Source organism: Capra hircus, chromosome 18 (genome assembly GCF_001704415.2).
Source record: "Capra hircus breed San Clemente chromosome 18, ASM170441v1, whole genome shotgun sequence".
Taxonomy (NCBI): domain Eukaryota; kingdom Metazoa; phylum Chordata; class Mammalia; order Artiodactyla; family Bovidae; genus Capra; species Capra hircus.
Genome location: NC_030825.1, coordinates 9722903 through 9743918, shown reverse-complemented (window position 1 = coordinate 9743918; position 21016 = coordinate 9722903). Strand labels below are relative to the sequence as shown.

At 50.6% G+C, this 21016-nt stretch overlaps 1 protein-coding gene and 1 pseudogene across 1 annotated transcript in view; one reads left to right on the top strand and one right to left on the bottom strand.

The window, feature by feature from the left end:
* Positions 1–21016, bottom strand: part of PLCG2 (phospholipase C gamma 2) — a 157704-nt gene that overhangs the window by 55453 nt on the left and 81235 nt on the right. Inside the window, exons 8-13 of the mRNA XM_018061765.1 lie at positions 17420–17463; positions 15734–15806; positions 6958–7059; positions 5986–6104; positions 3931–4016; positions 2688–2808 (exon numbers count right to left, since the gene is read on the bottom strand). Of these exons, the coding sequence (XP_017917254.1) occupies positions 2688–2808; positions 3931–4016; positions 5986–6104; positions 6958–7059; positions 15734–15806; positions 17420–17463 (545 nt within the window). The remainder of the gene's footprint in view (positions 1–2687; positions 2809–3930; positions 4017–5985; positions 6105–6957; positions 7060–15733; positions 15807–17419; positions 17464–21016) is intronic.
* On the top strand, positions 9008–12990 carry LOC106503071 (annotated as a pseudogene).

Genomic DNA, 21016 nt, shown 5'->3' with positions numbered 1-21016 from the left:
AGTGTGTATGTGTGTGTGTGTGTGTGTGCGTATGTGTGTGTGTGCTGGGGAAAGGGGTGTGTGTGTCTGTGTGTGTGTCTGTGTGTGTGCTGGGGAAAGGGGCGTCAGTGTGTGTGTCTGTGTGTGTGTGTGTGTGTGTGTGTGTGTGCTGGGGAAAGGGGCATCTGTGTGTGTGTGTGTGTGTGTGCTGGGGAAAGGGGTGTGTGTGTCTGTGTGTGTGCTGGGGAAAGGGGCGTCAGTGTGTGTGTGTGTGTGTGTGTGTGTGTGTGTGCTGGGGAAAGGGGTGTGTGTGTCTGTGTGTGTGTCTGTATGCGTGCTGGGGAAAGGGGCGTCAGTGTGTGTCTGTGTGTGTGCTGGGGAAAGGGGTGTGTGTGTGTGTGTGTGTGTGTGTCTGTGTGTGTGCTGGGGAAAGGGGTGTCAGTGTGTGTGTGTGTGTGTGTGCTGGGGAAAGGGGGCGTCAGTGTGTGTTTGTGTGTGTTGGGGGAAAGGGGCATCAGTATGTATGTGCGTGTGTGTTGGGGAAAAGAGGTGTCTGTGTGTTTGTGTGTGTTGGGGGAAAGGGGTATCTGTGTGTGTGTGTGTGTTGGGAGAAAGGGGCGTCAGTGTGTATGTGTGTGTGTTGGGGGAAAGGGGTGTCTGTGTGTTTGTGTGTGTTGGGGGAAAGGGGCGTCAGTGTGTTTGTGTGTGTGTTGGGGGAAAGGGGTGTCAGTGTGTGTATGTGTGTGTGTTGGGGGAAAGGGATGTCTGTGTGTTTGTGTGTGTGTGCTCAGGGAAAGGGGGCGTCAGTGTGTGTCTGTGTGTGTGTTGGGGGAAAGGGGTGTCAGTGTGTGTGTGTGTGTGTGTGTGTGTGCTGGGGGAAAGGGGGCATCAGTTTGTGTCTGTGTGTGTGTTGGGGAAAGGGGACATCAGTGTGTTTGTGTGTGTTGGTGGAAAGGGGCATCAGTGTGTGTGTGTGTGCTGGGAGAAAGGGGGCGTCAGTGTGTGTGTGTGTGTTGGGGAAAACGGGGGTCAGTGTGTGTTTGTGTGTGTTGGGGGAAAGGGGCATCAGTGTGTATGTGTTTGTGTGTGTGTTGGGGAAAGGGGTGTCTGTGTGTTTGTGTGTGTGTGTTGGGGGAAAGGGGTGTCAGCTGTGACTGTGTGTGTGTGTGTTGGGAGAAAGAGGTGTCAGTGTGTGTATGTGTGTGTTGGGGGAAAGGGGTGTCAGTGTGTGTTTGCGTGTGTTGGGGGAAAGGGGGCATCAGTGTGTGTGTGTGTGTTGGGGGAAAGGGGCATCAGTGTGTATGTGTGTGTGTGTTGGGGGAAAGGGGTGTCTGTGTGTTTGTGTGTGTGTGCTGGGGGAAAGGGGCATCAGTGTGTGTCTGTGTGTTGGGGGAAAGGGGTGCCTGTGTGTTTGTGTGTGTGTGTTGGGGAAAAGGGGTGTCAGTGTATGTGTGTGGAGAGTATATGTCTGGGTGTGTGTGGGGTGGGGGTGTGTCTGTGTCTGCTGGAGGGGTATCTGTGGTGGAGTGTCTACTCAGCCTATGTCTTTGTGTGTGTCTATGTGTGTTACAGGTGTTTATGTAGGGGGTGTATCTCTGTGAGAATCTATGTGTAGTGTGTGTGTGTATAAGTGTGTGCACTAGGGGGAAGGGAGTGTCTGTGTGTATTTGTTGGGGAAGAGTATCTGTTCCTGTGTCTGTGTGTCTGTGTGGGGTGCATCTGGGGTGGTGGGGAGTGTGTGTCTGGGGGGTGGGGAGTATGCACGTGTGTGTGTGTATGTGTCTGAGGTGAGGTGAGTCTGGTGTGGTGGGAAGTGTGTGTGTGTGTGTGTGTGTGTGTGTGTATCTGTCTGTCTGTCTGTCTGTCTGGGGTAGTGGGGAGTATGCATGTGTGTATGTGTGTATGTATGCAGTGGGGTGTGTCTGGGGTGGTGGGGAGTGTGTGTGTGTCTATGTGGGGTGTGTCAGGGGATAGGGAGTAAGTCTGTGTATCTATGTGGGGTGTCTGAGGGGTGGGGAGTATGTGTATATATGTGTGTCTATGTGGGGTGTGTCTGGGAGGTGGGGAGTGTGTGTGTGTGTGTGTGTGTGTGTGTGTGTCTACGTGGGGTGTGTCAGGGGTAGGGAGTAAGTCTGTGTGTCTATGTGGGGTGTCTGGAGGGTGGGGAGTATATATATGTGTGTGTGTGTGTGTGTCTATGTGGGGTGTCTGGAGGGTAGGGAGTGTATATATGTGTGTGTGTGTGTGTCTATGTGGGGTGTCTGGAGGTGGGCACTATGTGTATATTTCTGTGTGTATGTGGGGCATGTCTAGGAGGTTGAGAATGTATGTGTGTGTGTCTATATGGGGTGTGTCTGGGAGGTGGGGAGTGTGTGTGTGTGTCTATGTGGGGTGTGTCAGGGGTAGGGAGTAAGTCTGTGTGTCTATGTGGGGTGTCTGGAGGGTGGGGAGTATATATATGCGTGTGTGTGTCTATATGGGGTGTTTCTGGGAGGTGGGGAGTATGTGTATATGTGTGCGTCTATGTGGGGTGTCTGGGGGTGGGCACTATGTGTATATTTCTGTGTATGTGGGGCATGTCTAGGAGGTTGAGAATGTGTGTGTGTCTATGTGGGGTGTGCAGGGGGGTGGGGAGTATGCCTGTGTCGGTCCACCCAACCCCAGGGACCTCCCCTTGAAGGTAAACCACCAGGAAATCCGCCGCCGACCTGGAGGTGACAAAGGCGTGGTCTTTGATGGCCTGCACAACGTCGTCAAACTTGATCTTGGTGGTCCTCGTCCAGCCGTGGTAGATGATGGGCTTGCCGTCGGGCCCGTCCCAGCAGTCCACTGTGGGCAGAACCGGGCGCCCTGAGCTCCCGCCCGTCCCCTCCACCCCCAGTCCACTGGAGGTGCCACGCTGCCTGGTGACGGCAGTGCCCCAGCCCCCGCCCCAGCGCCGGCTCCATCACCTGGATACTGGGGTCAGACCTGGCCAGATCGGGGCCACCAGCCTGAGGACACATCTCACCTGCGTGCACATGTCACCTGCGTCATTACAGGAAGACTGGGTGGTCTAATTAAAGGTCCCTTTGTAATGCCACACATTTGTCCAAAAGACACTAGTCCAAATTTTTTTAACAGAGATTCATCGTGCGTTTTATCTTCTGATTTGACTAGTCTAAACCCTGGCTTGCTTTCTCTGCTAGAGGGAACATTACAGGGCAGTGATTTATTTTTTGAGATTCATGGTGAAATGTTCAGACAGAACTAGGTTACGTAGAAGGTGAACAGCCTCTATATTTTTAACCCCCAGAGGAGACAGGAGCTGACAGTTTCAAACTAAATTTTTTTCACATTTGCTTTTTCCCTAACAGGGAAAAAGGCATAAATTAGGCAGCACTCTGTAGGAGGAATTGCCGTTAAGGTCTGATACCCTGATGAATGCTTCTGATTAAACTGGAGCCGACATCGGTGCTCTGGGCCCTTCATCAGCCTGGCACAGTCATGAGCCTCTGGCACTGAGGCAGGCTGGGGGGTCAGGAGGAAGCACCCGCTCCCAGCCACGCCCGGGGGCCTGGAGTCGTCTCTGTGGGGCAGCTGCGGGCACCTGGGCACAGGCGCTCAGGGACCCCTGCTGAACCGCGCAGGGCGCCCTCCTGCCTCTAACAACAGCCCCGAGGGACGGCAGGACAGGAAGACCATCTTTGCCACGGGCCTCCCAGCCCCTCCGCTGTATCTGGACGCCTTGCGGACAAGAAGACCACTGCCCAAGGTGCTGTGGCTCCGACCTGGCCAGGCCCAACGTCCCTCCTTGTCGCGGGGGACCCCGTCTTCGGGGGAAAGCCCCCGGCTGGTGGGGGCCGCCTCGCTCACCCCAGATGCTGAGGGCGCCTGGCTCGGCCCCCAGGCTGCCCCGCCCACCCCCACCATCGGGCCCCCACGCGAAGCGTCCGGCGGGCGGGCACTCACGCTCGATGCAGCGGCAGCCCAACCGCAGGCAGCGGATGTAGGCCTCCGTGGACGACTCGCTCCGCAGCTGGTCCCCCGTGAGGTACCTGCGGGAAGAGGGGCCGTGTGGGGGCAGGCCTGCACCTCAGGGCGCCCCTGGGGGACTTCTCAGCCTGAGCCCCCAGTGCCCTGAGTCCTTCCCGTCTAGAAAGATCCCCCCCAACCCGACCCCCCTGTTAGGATCTGGGCCAGACACAGGCAGTCGTGTGGCTGACAGTCAGGAGCCTCAGACTCAGGCTATGGTCGCGGGAGGTGAAGGGCAACCATCCTGGACACCCAAGGATGGGGTGGAGAACGTGTGTCCTTTCGAGGAAAACGTGGTCGAAGGGAGGCAGGAGCGAGACTGACGGACGATGATAAACCCACGACTCCCGACGGCTGCCCCCCAGGCTACACAAGGCAGAGGCGGGCCGTCATTCGGACATCAGGGCCCCAGGCCGGGCACAGGACAAATGGAACTTGCTACCCTGTGAACTACGTCCACCAAAGCTGATGCAGAAAGACCAATTTTTATCATTCTCCTCCTTACCACCCATGCCCCACCCCCCCTTTAAGAGTCTGTGTTGCTCAGCTATCTTCTGGGTTTGGCAGAATTCGCCATTCTAAGACACGTACTCAAATCAAAGGCAGGGATGAGAACTATGAAGTCCCTTTGCCCCTGAATAGGAAGGTGTCTTCCAAAATGCCTGGAGACAAACCTAAGGGCCTTCTCTCCAACTCCTGTCTGGACCGACACTCGGGAAAGTACCAGCCAACAGCCCAGGACCGAAGGCCTCCACCCTCTCACCTTATACAGCAGACGGAGGATGAGAGCCTTTTCTCCCTTCCTGTCTGCTCTTTTTTTTCAATCAGGGCAAGCTCCCAAAGATACACATGAGTGTGCTGCTCTCCGGCCTAAAAGCCACGAGTGGGGGCTCCCACTGCCCCCCTGCAGCTTCAAAGATTCCACTCGAGCCGACTCTTCCGGGCCTCGTCTCCGGCCACCCTCCCTCCCGGGGTCTGTGCCCTGGTCTTACGAGACTCCGCTCAGTGCCTCCTACCCCCGCACATTTGCATGTGCTGTTCCTGTGTCTGAAGCCCTCCTCCTCCTCGCCTCGCCACCTGTTCTTCTCGCACCAACTCCTGCTCATTGCTAAGACTCAAAGGAGGCCCTTTCCCCCTCCAAACGCAGGAGGACCGGGGCTGATCCTGCGCCCAGCCCCATTTTTCCTACTTTTTGGCCCTGCTGTGCAGCGTGTGGGATCTTAGTCCCCAACCAGGGACTGAACCCGTGCCCCCTGCAGTGGAATGGAAGCCCAGGGCCTGGCGCAAGGTGAGCTCTCAGTAAATGTCAGTCCAGTGACTCATTCAACTGCCTTCCTGAGAGCTGGACCATAAAGAAGGCTGAGCACCAAAGAACTGATGCTTTCGAACTCTGGTGTTGCAGAAGACTCTTGAGAGTCCCTGGACAGCAAGAAGAACAAAGCAGTCCATCCTAAAGGAAATCAACCCTGAATATTCACTGGAAGGACTGATGCTGAGGGTGAAGCTCCAATACTTTGGCCACCTGATACGAAGAGCTGACTCACTGGAAAAGACCCTGAGGCTGGGAAAGATTGAAGGCAGGAGGAGAAGGGGATGAGATGGTTGGATGGCATCACCCACTCAATGGACATAAGTCAGGGAGATAGTGAAGGACAGGGGAGCCTAGCGTGTTGCAGTCCTTGGGGTCACAAAGAGTCGGACATGACTTAGAGACTCAGCAACAACAACTATGAATGAGATGCCCAAATTGTGCAAACTGGCTTTGTCAACTTGCTTCTTAGGGCCACAAAAAAAGGACTACTACGGCAACACCAACTAGGAAAGACAGACGCATCTCCCCTCCCCTCCAGAAGCGTCCATATATCCCAGTCTGAGCAGCGAGGGCCTGCACTCTGCCCACTGCCCACACGCTCTGCCGGAGCAGTGCCCTGGAGCGCCCTCCGTACCACCGTTCTCCTGCCCGACGGGCCACAGGGTAGCAGGAAGACTCACGTGTTGTGAGACGAGGAGATCCAGTAATGAGACAAGGGGTTGTTCATGTCCTGCATGTCCACCACGTCATACTTCTCGTCCCAGATGCTGTTCTCCCGGGAAAACAGGTACGTGAGGAACTAGGAGAGTCGCAAACACAGGGAGGGATCAGCACACGGGTGGCGACTGGTTCTTACAGGCCTGTGTCAGCTCGGGGAGACGGTACGTGAAGATTCAACACACAGCCCCCCTGGCCTCAGTTACCCAAGTTGCCAAAGCAGAAAACTCAGATTGCAACAGGCTGTATGAACACACGCTTCGCTGACCTATACAGTTGATTTCCTTTTCAGTATGTATCCTCAGGTACTGGAGACTACAAGAGTACACGCTGCCCATATACAAGTGTTTGGGGACAATAATACCATGAACATTTGCAAACGCACCATCTGAGGTGAGGCACAGAACACTGCCAGGGTCATGATACCTAAAAGGCAGGAAATTTCACATGCCAGTTCCTGCCCCATTAAAAAGGAAACAGAAGCCTGAGTGACACTCTGCTTCCTGGGAACAACCCTGCATGGGACGACGGGCGCTCCCCAGCTCCCATCAGCCCCTCAGCCTCACGCTGGGCCAAGTGCACAGCCTTTTCCACAACCCTTTTCCACATCTTGCAAGAGCCACGTAAACCTCGGAATTCAGAGCCACGTAAACCTCAGAATTCTAGCGCTGTGCTTGTAACGGTTTAAGGCTCACTGGCAGCAACTCCCTCTAGCGGCAAAAGAAAAGATTTCACCTATCTGATCAAACAGAGGAGGAGAAAAATCAAAGCCTATGATGGTTTAGGACCGGGGAAAAAACAGCTCTTGACTGAGAGAGTCGGTCTAGGGACATCTAGCAGCAAAGCCCTCCAAGGGAAGAGGCCTAGAACATACACTTCGGAGGACAGCGATGTGAACCCAAAAGCAATGTGCACAGGACAGGGAGCTCACTCACCTCATCCACAAACAAGAAGGGTTCAGCAGTTTCCCTCATGGTGTCGTCAATAAACTTCGTCATCCGCTCACGGACTTTGTTCAGATCCTGGGCCCAAAGCTCCTTAGAATGATAAAAAGAACATGAAATCATCAGAAAGAAGACTTGGCAAAATTCTTTACCTCCCAGGATCCAGTTTTACTGAAACATGGATGCATTCTGGACACGAATACCATCAAGGCCTCACCCTATGCACAGCACACATGTTCCCTAAAGGACCAGAGAGCAAACATTTTAGGCTTTTGGCCACAACAATTTAATTCTTCTATAATAGTGCAGAAAGAACCACAGACAACAGGCACACAAATGGCCATGGTTGTGTTTATAAATAAAACTTTATTTGTAAAAAACAAGCTGTGGGCCAGAGGCGGTCTGTGGTAACAGTCTGCCAACTCCTGCTCTAAGCCAGCTCCCTACACTTGCTAGCATGAAGAGGAGGGGACCACAGTTATGTAGGACAACTACGGTCACTCCCCTGGCTGATGGTGGGCAAGTCACAGACCCTCTCTGAGCTCCTGGTCCGTTGCCTGGGAATAATGATACCTAAGCACACAGACTGTGAAGGACTGGATGAAATAAAAGTTCTGTGCTTAAAACACCTGGAACACAGAAGGTGCTCAAATCACAGCAACATGAATGGTCGACTGTCATCCTCCTGTGACATCTCACTCTGTCCAGACAACTCTGCAGGCCACATACTGTCACTGTCATTTTAGAGACAAGGACACAGAAGCTCAGAACATCCCGCAATCCCAACTTCACACAGCTAGTAATCTGGAGAGCTAGGCTTCCAAGTAACTAAACGTTGGAAAACCAACACAGAATGAGTTAAGATCAGCAAAGTATTGCTACTCAGACACCAATAAGGTCTGAAAGATACATGACCAGTTCAAGAGCAGCTTCTGCACGGTCTCAGAAATTCAGAAGCCCTTTAGAAACAAGAACATGTAACGTAAAAGAACTTCACTGGTTTCTCTTCAAACCCTAAATCCCCAAATATTCCTAGACAAAAGGATAAAACATGACCCAGATATTCAATTTTGGCTCATGTTTTCTGGATTCCTAATACTCTAAACCCTCTATCTGTAGGAAAAATAAAGCCAGATGTGCTGCCCGCGCCGTGTGGTTGGATGGGAAGGTCAGAACAGGAAGTTGGAAAGAAGGTGAAGCGTACGGGCAGACACAAATGAGGCAGGTGCAAGGCGGCAACAAGCCTCACTGTTGATTCTTGCAAATCGCCTCGGGTGAAGGGCACCCAGCAGCCAGGAGCCAGGGGAGCGGCTGGTTCATTTGCATAGAGGATGTTACAACCTTTGAATACCAGAACAGGAAACTCAAATTGTAGGATACTTAATGCAAACACCTTGCCAGGCCTAGATGCCCTGCAAAGGCCAGAAGCTTCCTGCTTCCTTCTCCTGTAGAGCTTTTGCATAAAAAAATCATGGGTACTGAGCCGACATAACGTGGAACTGAAATAGCTGTGAACAAGAAATCTTCTGCCTAAAGGAGTTTAAAATATGAACATCCTAGGGGGTTAGTAAATGTTTCTACTTGGTGGGACTTTCCTAGTGGTCCAGTGGTTAAAGCTCCACCATTCCAAGGCAGGGGGCACAGGTTTGATCCCCAGTCAGGGTACTAAGATCCCACATGCCACAGGGCCAGAAAAGAAAAAAAATGTGTCTCTGTGGTGTGGGGTATTGTGCTGGGCAACTGCGATAATGGCAGTGATGAGATTACAAGGAGAGAAGTAACTGTGGTGAGGTGGTCTGCGCTGGGCAGGGGCGGCATGCCAGGCTCTGCCCTCAACATTGTCATGTATGGTTCATTTTGAACTCACACAAGCCCGGGAGATATGTATAACATTATTCTCCGGTTAAATAAACAAGAAAGCTGAGGCTTCGGGTCATTAAACAAGCTGACCCAACAGTGACCCAGACACATCAGGTTCGGGTCAGTTCACATCACCTGTCCCTCCCAGGGCTGGACTGCAGCCCACCTGACCAGCCCCCAGATGGAAATTCAGACGGGTTCTCTGAAATCCTCACACCTATTAAAATGCCGCCATCACACCAGCTTGTTAGAAAAGACGAAGATGCTGGATTTCCATGTGAAAACTGTGCCAGGAACAGAAGTACCAGGGCGCAAAAACTGGGTTGTGAGTAAATCTGGAAGAGTCTTCCCTGTCCTTCATGTAAAGAATGAACATAAACGTAAAAATCACAAAGTATGATCCCTCAAAATACTGCCACAACTTAAAGAAGATAGGGGAGGAGTTCACAAATGCTATCCCTGTATCCAGCCTCACTTGGGAACTGGAAGGAGAGGATGATCCTATGAGTAAGAAACAGCGAGGAGCATTCTCTGCCTTTCACAGCCCTGCCAAGAAGACAACAAAAGTGCAGAAGAATGAGGGTTCCGCTGCATCTCTAACCATGAGATCAAAACCGAGTAGTGTAACGGAGAGTCCGCATTTAATACAACAACTGGCACGGAAAACACCTCATGATTCCATTACTCCTAACTCACCCTCTACAACTGATGACGATCGTCAGGAATTTTAAAATGCATTTTTTCAGACTTCTGGTTTAGAAACTACCAAAAACAGAAACAGCGTATCTGATGATGATATTGATCCTGAAGATGAATTAAGACCAATGACTGTGAGAGAGGAAAACTTAGGGAAAACGACACGGTCCTCCAATGAGTCTGAAAATGATCCCTTTGAAGTTGTAAGGGATGACTTTAAATGTGATTTTCACAAATGTCATACTTCAACAGGTTTAGGCCTCAGAAACAATGTCTCTTGCCTCAACAGTGAAAATAATGTTATGGAAAATCGTTGTGACTCTGATTCAGGAGATACAGATGAAATCATTGCAATGAAAAAAAAGCTCTGGTAAGATCAAAAACTGTGTAGACTTTTCACAGATAGAAAAGTCTATGAACAAGAACACTTATTTGAAAAACAGGAAAAAAAGGATGATCTTTCTGATGACTGTATTAAAGTACAAAAAAGAAAAAACAAAGTAGATAGCCCTCAGTCACAGAGTTAAGGCTCTTAGTTGTAATCTCTGATTGAGTCCAGTAGCAGTGAAGACGCTGATCAGAATCAACTGAGTCTGAAGGAGGTAAGGAGTATAACACCTTGATGGAAAACTGTCTCCAGGTGGATCTGACTTTGGCTGATTTGGAAGAGTTGGAGGGTGGTAACCAGGAGGCTCCAAAAGAGAAGACTGAGGGCAATGGCCAGGAAACCACTGCCCAGTGTGACAGGGCCTCCAAGAGCCAAAGGACTCCAGGTGACCTCCGCAGAGGCCAGCACTGTAGTCATCCCGAGGAGACTGCGGCTTCTCTTCTAGAAGGAAAAGAGAACCCACGTGGAAAACAGAAACCAAAGGAAAATAGCTTAGAGTCAAACTTACAGGCATTCAAAGGAGTGGGCTGTCTCTATGGAAAGGAATCAATGAAAAAATCCTTGCAAGAGAATGTTGCCTCTAACAATATTAATAAAAATCAAATTTCCTTGAAACTTGAGGAACCCAGGAACATGTCCATGGAAAAATGGTCCCTGTGTGCTAATGGCCCATCAAGTGAACAGACTCCTTTCCAACATGCAAAGGAGGCAAATGACTCAAACCAAATTCAGCCTCAAGAGACAGGCTTCTTTTGAGAGCAAGGGTCACAAAGCAGGTGTCCCCTAACAGTTCAGAAAAGAGAAACAGGAATCCTATTTCTAGTCTGTTGCCACTGAAAGATAAGAAATCTTTAAGTCTTGGTGCTAAGACTCACAGCAGAGGCCTTGATGAAGACTGTGCCACAGCACTGCAAAGTCAGGAGAGGGCTCTGATCAGAGGCCTGATCTGTGCAGCTCCAAGGCCCCTGAGAAACCACCAGAGGTTTTCTCAAGAAGAGACTCCCAGGGAAGCAACACTGACGTCCCACTTTCTGTTAATCGCTCATCAGGTGTTAGTGCTAAGGATAAGCATGCTGAAGATAATCAGAAACGTCTGGCAGCCTTAGAGGCAAGGTGGAAAGCCAAAGAACTCCAAAAGAAGTCGGTTCACAATGCTCTGGCAAATCTGGACAGTCATCCAGAGGACAAGCCGACGCACACCATCTTTGGTTCCAATAGTGAAAGTGAAAGAAGAGACATCCACTCAGGAGCCAAGCCACCCAGGAGAGGAACTAGTAGAAGAGTCCCTGGTAGAGCCTCTGGGAAGCTCTTTGACAGCAGTGGTGATAAGGAATGTTGTTCCGAAGATGACAATAACAGGTTCAGAATTAAACCTCAATTGGAGGGCAGAGCTGGACAGAAGCTCATGAATTTGCAGTCTCGCTTTGGCACTGACTCCCAGTTTCTAGAAAGTGATAATGAAGAGGAACAGAAAGAAATACATGAAAAGAAAACTGCTGAGGAGGAAGAACTTGCTGCAGAAAAGCTGAAAGCCCTAAATGTCGTGCAGAGCATTTTGCAGATCAGCTTAAGCAGTTCTACAAGCAAAGGATCAGTAGCTGCAAAGAAATTTAAGGACATCATGCATTATGATTCAATGAGGCATGGCCATGCCGCTTATGAGAGAAGGCAAGATGATAAGCCCAAAGAAAGTAAAGCAAAACAAAAGAAGAAGAGGGAAGAAGCTGAGAAACTACCTGAGGTGTCTAAAGAAACGTATTGTAACTTTCAGTTCAGTCACTCAGTCGTGTCTGACTCTTTGCAACCCCATGGACTGCAGCACACCAGGCCTCCCTGTCCATCACCAACTCCCGGAGCTTGCTCAAACTCATGTCCATCACGTCGGTGACACAATCCAGCCATCTCATCCTCTGTCGTCTCCTTTTCCTCTCGCCTTCAATCTTTCCCAGCATCAGGGTCTTTTCAAATGAGTCAGTTCTTTGCCTCAGGTGGCCGAAATACCGGAGTTTCAGGTTCAGCATCAGTCCTTCCAGTGAATATTCAGGACTGACTTCCTTTAGGATGAACTGGTTGGATCTCCTTGCACTCCAACGGACTCTCAAGAGTCTCCTCCAACACCACAGTTCAAAAGCATCAATTCTTCGGTGCTCAGCTTTCTTTATAGTCCAACTCTCACATCCATACATGACTAATGGAAAAACCACAGCTTTGACTAGATGGACCTTTGTTGGTAAAGTAATGTCTCTGCTTTTTAATATGTTGTCTAGGTTGGTCATAGCTTTTCTTCCAAGGAGCAAGCGTCTTTTAATTCCATGGCTGCAGTCACCATCTGCACTGATTTTGGAACCCCAAAAATAAAGTCTGTCACTGTTCCCATTGTTTCCCCATCTATTTGCCATGAAGTGATAGGATTATAACATTGCTATGGATTTAAAACAAATATTCCAGACTGTAAAAGATACCCGTGAAAAGGAAGACGAGACACCTTGGAATGTGGACTCTGATGGAGAGAAAGCTGAGGTAGTCTGGGGCCCTACAGCTCTGATGATTTGGGGTGAACAAACCGGCGGGTTCACATTTTCCATTTTTGAGTCTGACGCCAAAGATGAAAAGGGAGAGACCTATAGAGCTGAAGCAGTAAAACCTGGGAAGATGGCCTGGCAGGGAGACCCTAGTTTCCAAGACAGCAGTTCAGAAGAGGAAGTGAAGTGAAGTGAAGTGTGTCCGACTCTTTGCGACCCCATGGACTGTAGCCTACCAGGCTCTTCTGTCCATGGGATTCTCCAGGCAAGAATACTGGAGTGGGTTGCCATTTCCTTCTCCATCAGAAGAGGAAGATGTTACTAAAGAAACAGATGACAAAAAGCACAGCCCTGAAGAAGTATCATTACCTGAGAAAGAGACTACTAGATTTTCCTTTTTCTATAAGAATGATGAGAGACTTCAGGGTTCCGACTTATTCTGGAGAGGGGTGGGAAGTAACATCAGCAGGAATTCTTGGGAGATCAGAACAAACAACTTGCATAATGGACTGTCGGAAGAAATGTAAAAATGCCAAGAGGAGAGTGAAACCAAAATAATAAATGTCATCGTTAATTTTGATAACGAACGTAAACAAGTCTCACCGTGGAAACTGGAGTGATCTAGAAAATGATTTCAACTGGCAAACAATTCAGAGCAAAGGAATATTCAAAATCTTATCTGGTGGATATCATTCTGATTGCTTTCTTTTTCTGTAGATTTCCTATCTGTTCTTACCTAATTACTTCAAACAACCTGAACCTTTGTTTTAGTGAAGCATAAGATAGTCCCTCAAAATACTTTTGTATATAATCTCTTTGCTCTCTATCTTCAGTAACTAATGGGCATTTCCTGACATGAGGTTTACATAAAGCTTTTTAAAATATATGCATCATAGCACTTATATTTTCCAAGTTATGTTTCATGTAAATTATACTTGAAATATTTCTGATTGTATTAAATACACCTTAACTCCAAAAAAAAAAAAACAATGCTGCTGTCGTTTCTTTAGGATGAGTTCCTAGGAGAGCAATTATTAAAAGTACAGAAGGCTGTTTTCAAAGTTTTCATATTAACTGCGTTTTGCCCAAAGTGGTTTCTAAAAAAATCTGTGTTAACTCGTACACCAAGTGCTACAGCGATTATTTCACATCACATATGAGCCTCCGGGCCCTAGGTCACCCGTTCAGCATCCCACAGAGCGCCGGGGGCTGAGACATTCAGGGTCCACCAGGCTGACAGCCCGGGCCCCACCCCTGGCTTCACCCCTTGTTCCTGCCCACACACTCACATGGATGCATGCAGGCTGTCTGTGTCCTAGCTCCCAGATGTGGGATCCTAACTCCCTGAACTTTGCTGCCGGCCCATGACCCTGACCTCTGAGGGCAGCCCAGTGACGGGGCCAGTGTGGGGAAGGCATGCGACTCTCCCAGGAATATCATTACCCTGCACACGGTGATCCAGGATACATGGTGAGTTGCCCCCAGGAGTTTAACCATTTAACTCCAACATCTCCCTACAAATTCAGGGAGTAATTCAGCGCAAGGGAGAGCACGGAGGAAAAGCAGACAGATGGGAGCCTCTCTCTCTGCTTCGATCTCTGGGCAGCTCAGCACCTTACATGTAATTGGGCCCAAGAGACTTCATCTATGCCCTCATTTCACCTGCCCTCGGTCACAGCCCCAGGTGGGTGGACTTCTCTTGGTCACTCCCACGCACCCCAGCACCCTGATCACCATTCATCACAAGGCACTGCCGCTACCCGCTCCGCCTGGACCTTCCTGCGGCCGGCCTCGTCCGAGTGTCTCCGTTCATCAGCGTCCCTACAAGCAACGGCATCTGAACACCAGACGGGTGCTGACACTGAGAAGTTAGTGCTGGCTGCGAAAGGGTTAACAGGAGTGTTACTGTCCTGTTTTGTTTTTTAAAAAAAAAAAGCTCCATTTCACAAGAGAGACATACTGGAGTATTTACGGAGGGAATGATACAGAGTCTGGGGTTTCCATTAGAATTTGCCAGCAAAGAAATGAAGAAGGAGGGAAGGGAAGGGAGACACGTGGGTGTGGGGACGGAAGAGGGATGAAATGGAAGTGGCAAAATGTTCATAATCCTGTAATCTGAGTGACGGGTCCACGGTAGTTTATGAGACCAGCCTGTCTACTTTTGTGTATGTTTGAGATGCTGTACAATACAAAGTATTTTTTAAAGCAAATAAGCTGAACATCATTATGAATCTAAAGCTGCCCTTAAAAAGTCTATTTAAAAAACAACAACAAGGGACGTCCCTGGCAGTCCAGTGGTTAGGACTTTGCCTTCCAACACACAGGGTGAGGGTCCAATCCCTGGTCAGGGAGTTAAGATCCCACGTGCCTCAGGGCCAAAAAATACAAAATCCAAAACAGTCGCAGTATTGTAAAAATTCAATAAAGGCTTTTAAAATCTTTAAAAACAACTGAAGAGAATAAAAGTACGTGAAATTCCAGTGATTAGAAATAAAATTTTTGAATAGTCAATGTGACTATATATGTACACACATACCCAGACATACAAAGATCAACACCATCTTCTCCGAACCCCATAATTCTGAGAGGCAGGGCTCTCATCCCCATTCAAAGAGGAGGAAAGCGGGGCACAGACAGGTCGAACCACCTGCCCAGGGTCACAGAGCCCGTGACAGGATGGCAGGCTTCTCTCACTCTAGCTCGGCGTCTCCACTGAGGCACTCCTGACACGCGGGGCTGGGGAGCTCCTTGCTTCGGGAATGGGGCAGAGGTGGGGTGTGGTCGCCTCGCAACAGCACTGGGCTCCCCCCACTAGATGCCAGGAGCCCCGACCTGAGTCTGCAGCTCCTGCCCGGACGGCCCCATAAAAAACCACTGCCAGACATGAATTCCTACTCAGCCCCCAGCTCGGGGCCCACACGCAAACACCCCAAGAGACACCCACGGGTCACCTGTTTGAGGACAGCATGCTGCCTTATCCCTCAGGGGACCCGCAGGCTCGTCCACCTGAGTCCCATCCTCCCAGAGCCAGGGGAAGGGCCCCCCTAGACGAGCCGGAGTGAGGGAGCAGAGGCCAGCAGGTGAGGGCCCCGCCCACCCTGCAGGGTCCCCATCGCCCCCTCCTCCATCTGCGCCCGGGGAAGGGGCTGCTGCGACGCCAGCCTCATTCCAGAGTCTCAGCCCCCAGGCGCCGCTGGGCAGGGAGACGATTCGTTTCCTGACGGCAGGTGCCGACAAGGTGACAAACTGCGGGTACAGCGCCCCCCGCCCACCCAGTGCCCCCGCCCTGCTATCCCCTCACCTGCTGTTCATGCAAGAGAAACCGCTGGAAGTCATGCAAGTGGACAGCAGAGGCGTCCGGCCGGTCGGTGTTGCTGCCCTCGGGGAAAGAGATGATGTTTAGAGGAGGGCAGCCAGCAGTCAGGAGGCGGTCCCCGCCAGGAGACACCTGGGCGCCTGGGCACCCAGCCGAGCCCCCCACCGCCGCCCCACGGGGTCAGGTGTGGGCTGGCCGACGGGAAGACAAAGTCACCCAGAGGACACCCCTGACCCAGAAGGGTGCAAAGAGGGTCCTGACACCAGAACCCAGGAGAATCAGGCCCCGGAATCCACACCCAGCTGCTCCCAGCTGGTCCCGCAGGGGCAGGCAACGCAGGCAGGACAGCAGAGGCCAGGGTGGGGCTGGCTGTGGGGTGCATTTAGGGGGTGGCAACGCTGAAGAACTGACCCCAGAGCCTGCTCTGAGGCAGGAGAGGGGCCTGGATGAAGCCCCGACTCTGGGCAGGCAGGGAGAACCCGCTGGAATATGCGAGACCAGGGCCAGGGAGTGAGTAGAGGGCCTCTGCTGGGAGAATCTTCTGCCTGAGAAAAGGGAGATTCCTCCTTGGCCAGCAGCCTGCTGGCCTCCGGGAGAGGGTGCTCAACTGGACCAAGAACCTCGCTGGTCCAAGCAACCGAGAGGGCTACACAAGGTATGTCCTGTAAAACAGGGCTCTCCAGGGAAACGCATACTTTTCCCTGCGCATCTGCAGTGGGGGTGGGAGGGTGTTTTGTTTTTTTTTTTAATACAGGAGATGAAACATGCTTTAAGTTTTCTCCCTTTACTGAACACTCAGGGTCCAAAATCTACTGTCTCTGAGTGTATTTCTAACCTTCTTTCTTAACAGCCTCATGGTCCAACACTAATCTTTTCAGTAAAACACTGCAAACAAATCAGAGTCATTTAGATGAATGAATACTTCGGAGTTTTCAGGTTTCTGGTTTAGAACTCAACAGAGGAACAGTTGCCAGGGCATCTTCATCAATGAGGGCTGGTTCCTAAAAGCAGGCCCAGGTCAGCAGGCCACAAACCACATTCCAGGTGCTGTTAATGTCACAGTAAACCTTTCTCCCAGGTAGACAGGCTTGGGAGACACAGCACACTACAGCTCTCCCACTTGGGGAATCAGTCAGTTCAGTAAAGGGCCTCACAAGTCCTGCAGCACTTAAGTTTTAGCCATCACATCATCACCACTTTTATGAGCCTTGCCTGCACCACATAAAGCACTTTACGTGCTTCGACTCATTTTAATTCGGTTCAGCCTGCTTAACCAGGACGTCCTGAAGCAAGCAGGCTTCTCTACAGAACCTTCCAGGCCATCCTCCACAAGCCCTGCTGCTGTGCACATTTACTCGTGGTATTGGATTGATTGGAGTCCATGACTCAATGGACATGAGTTTGAGCAAGCTCCGGGAGCTGGTGATGGACAGGGAAGCCTGGCGTGCTGCAGTCCACAGGGTCGCAAAGAGTCGGACGCGACTGAGCAACTGAACTGAACTGAGTGTCAGGATAGTCAGTTCCCCAACAAGGGGACCCCGTCTCTGTGGAGACCAGTGCCTGCCAGAGAGGTGACCTCCTGGAGGTCAAGTGGCCGGGCTGGGAGGACCCACAAGGGCACCACTGCCTGGCACAGCCACCCAGAACTACAACCCAGCAGAGATGCCTCACCCCAAGAGGAACACGGAAGAATCCTTTTTGAATTCGTCAAGGATCTGAAACAGAAAATAGAACACAGACAGAAAACAAGAAAATTAGACATGTCAAGACAACGAAAATAAACAGAGTTTTTGTTAAAAAATCACCATGGTCATTTATGTGACTTGTAAATATTCAAATATTTACATCTTGACACAAAAGGTGGAAGTCTTCCTCGCCTCTTTCACAGCCTGATTCCTGAGAAGCAATCACTCATAATAATTTGGCAGTTCTCCTCCTTGAGTTCATTTTATGGATATTTAATTAGTTATATCTTATCATCTTATGTTACATCTATGTCTTCCAGCTTTTTTGCTGTTGTTTTACGCTTTAGCTATTATTTAGCAACTTCAAATCGCCCTGCCTCACTACTTTGAAAACCGACACCGTATTCCATGTCTGTCCTCCTATATTCTGCTAATCGATCCAGTATTACACAGAATGTTCCCACATATCTGTCTTCACCCACTTGTGCCAGCATTTCCGTGGGGTGGATTCCTAGGTGGGAAAGCACCTGGACACAGGGTGTGCACATCACCTTTCACAGATTCACCAGCTGCTGCTGCTGCTGCTAAGTTGCTTCAGTCATGTCCGACTCTGTAACCACATAGACGGCAGCCCACCAGGCTCCCCCGTCCCTGGGATTCTCCAGGCAAGAACACTGGAGTGGGTTGCCATTTCCTTCCCCAATGCATGAAAGTGAAAAGTGAAAGTGAAGTCACTCAGTCGTGTCCAACTCTTGGCGACTCCATGGACTGCAACCCACCAGGCTCCTCAGTCCATGGGATTTTCCAGGCAAGAGTACTGGAGTGGGGTGCCATTGCCTTCTCCCAGATTCACCAGAGTCCTCTCTAAACAGCTGTCCTCACTGGCACGCCCAGCAGAAAATACACACTCCTTTCTGCACCCTCACAGCTACATTTCAAATCCTTAATATTTCAATGGGCTCATTTCTCATCCTTGAATTCAAGAGAAAGAAAAATATCAAGAGCTCTAGTCCAAGGCTTCATGGCCTGCTCGTACTGCAGCTGTTGAAGAAGGGCGGTGAGCTCCTCCACCAAGGAGGAGCGGGGATACCCCCTCCCCCAGCCGCCACCACACCAGCTCCCTGGCCAGGTGTCTTACACACACAAGGGCATGGATGCACAAACACCCACACGCCACATACACACGTGCACACCCACACCACGTCCACTTCCAGTTAGGCTGTATGACTGGAACAGCCTCTAATGTCGCTGTGACTGGATCAGCATTGGAGTAATTCAGGACACAGATGCAGCGCCTGGCGGATTGTAAACGCTAACAATCTAAAACAGCTCCTGCCCTCAATGCCCCAGTCGTCTTGCCAAACAGCCTGCACTCCAGGACGACATGTGGAAAATCAGTGTTCTAGAAAGGTAGCCACTGGCCCCTGGGAAGCCTCAGGAGGTCTGCAGAAGTCTGTGCATGTACTTTTTTTTTTTTCCCTTTTCCTGGAAAGATGGTCCGTAGCTTTAATCAGCATCTCAAAGAAGCAGGTCACCAAAAAGGGTTAGGAGTCACTCTTTTAGAAAGACTCAGAAGGACTTCCTTTCACGCACATGTCATTTACAGCCCCAACCTTTTAGGCACCAGGGGGCGGTTTTGTGAAAGACAATTCTTCCAAGGACTGGGGAGGAGGGACAGTTTCGGGATGATTCAAGCACAGCACATTCATTGGGCACTCCTATCACTATTGTACCAGCTCCGCCTCAGATCATCAGGCATTAGACCCCAGAGGCTGGGGAACCCCTGATTTACAGCATGGCTATTTATTTTTTTTAAGGAGGGAGGATTTTAGGCAGGGCATGCTGTTTGCCATCTGGACTCATTCGGCCCTTACATCACTGGGTCAAATGGGGCATAAGGCCAGATCCTCTCAAACCCAAACCCCGAGACCGAATTCCCCACATGTAGAGGAAGGCCACCTGTGACTCCCCCCAGTGTTTCCACTCCACGTGGTCCTTACTTAAAGCCAGCCCCTTCCTCACCACGCAAAAGCGGAGAAAAGGCTCCACTCCATTCCAGCCATGCGGGGGGCCAGGATGAAGGAGGGGGCACCTCTGCTTCAGAGGTGACTCCAGACCAGGAAAGACCGGGAGACACACCCCAGCTTCCCGGCCCCTCTGCCTGCAGTCTCACATCACCCCACTTTCTGAACCCCCAGAAGCCTGTGCACAGAGGCAGAACACGTTTGTAGGAACCAGGCCCTGGGGTACAGAGCAGGGACCAGACAGAAAGCAAAGGCAGAAGCAGACGGAAAGCAAAGGGGTTTGCTACACTATTATCTCCGCCCGTCTGGGTCTGAGATTTCCCTTAACACAAAGGTTTAAAGAATTAAAAAGCATCAATGGGAGGGACTTCCCCAGTGGTTCAAATGGCAAAGAATCTGCCTGCAGTAACCCGAATTCCATCTCTGGGTTGGGTCGGGAAGATCCCCTGGAGGAGGGCATGGCAGCCCACTCCAGTACTCTTGCCTGGAGAATCCCATGGACAGAGGAGCCTGGCAGGCTACCGTCCATGGGGTCATAAAGAGCTGGACACGACTGAACAACTAACACACACACTCCCCAACGGGGACCACTGGTGGTCCAGAGGCTAAGACTCCACTGCAGGGGGCCCAGGTTCCATCCCTGGTCAGGGAACTAGATCCTGCATGTCGCAACTAAGACCCAGCAAAGCTAAATAAACAATAAGTATTTTTAAAATAATAAAAAATAAAAAGAAGTCTCCGTGGGTGGGCAGCGAAGCTGAGCAAAGGAGAACTGAAGCTCTAGCTCGGCAGCAGCCACCTGACCTCCAACAAGTGGCCAAGTGTCAGCATCTTCAGTCCATAAAATGAGGATAGTAAGAGTTCCTACCCTACAGGGTCTTGAGGAGAATTAAATGCATGTAAGACATAGCACAGTGCCCGACATAGAGTTTACACTTAGCAAATGTTAGTTGTGATCTTTTATTCGTAACACCATTATTACAACCTAGTCGGAGATATACCCCTCTCCCAAGGGTGGACATACGTGAAATTTTAAGTTCTTATCCTCCTTCTGCTGCCAAACTTTTGGAAGCTTTGAGGCTTGAGTGCGGCAATGTAAGCTGGTAGTTAGACAGGAGGAGGAACTGGCAACTTCACGCTGGAAACCTATAGCTACTGATAAGCAGGACTCCACTCCCTGGACTTAAGTCTGGGGATCACCAACCATCATGAACAGCTCTATCACCCCAAGGAGCCCAAGAAAACCAGCTGAACTCCTAAGAGCACCAAGGTAACGCTTTTCTCTGCCCTGAGATTCCAGTGAGGCACTCGGGAAGTAAATGGTATGCCATCGGCTGGAAAGTGAAAGTGAAATCTTTGCAACCCCGTGGACCATATCCAGGCCAGAATACTGGAGTGGTCAGCCTTTCCCTTCCCCAGGGGATCATCCCAACCCAGGGATGGAACCCAGGTCTCCCACACTGCAGGCGGATTCTTTACCAGCTGAGCCACAGTCCGCTGACAGCTGGGGGAGAGGCATTTACATACACAAGAGCAGAGAGGCTTCTCAAGTGGACCAG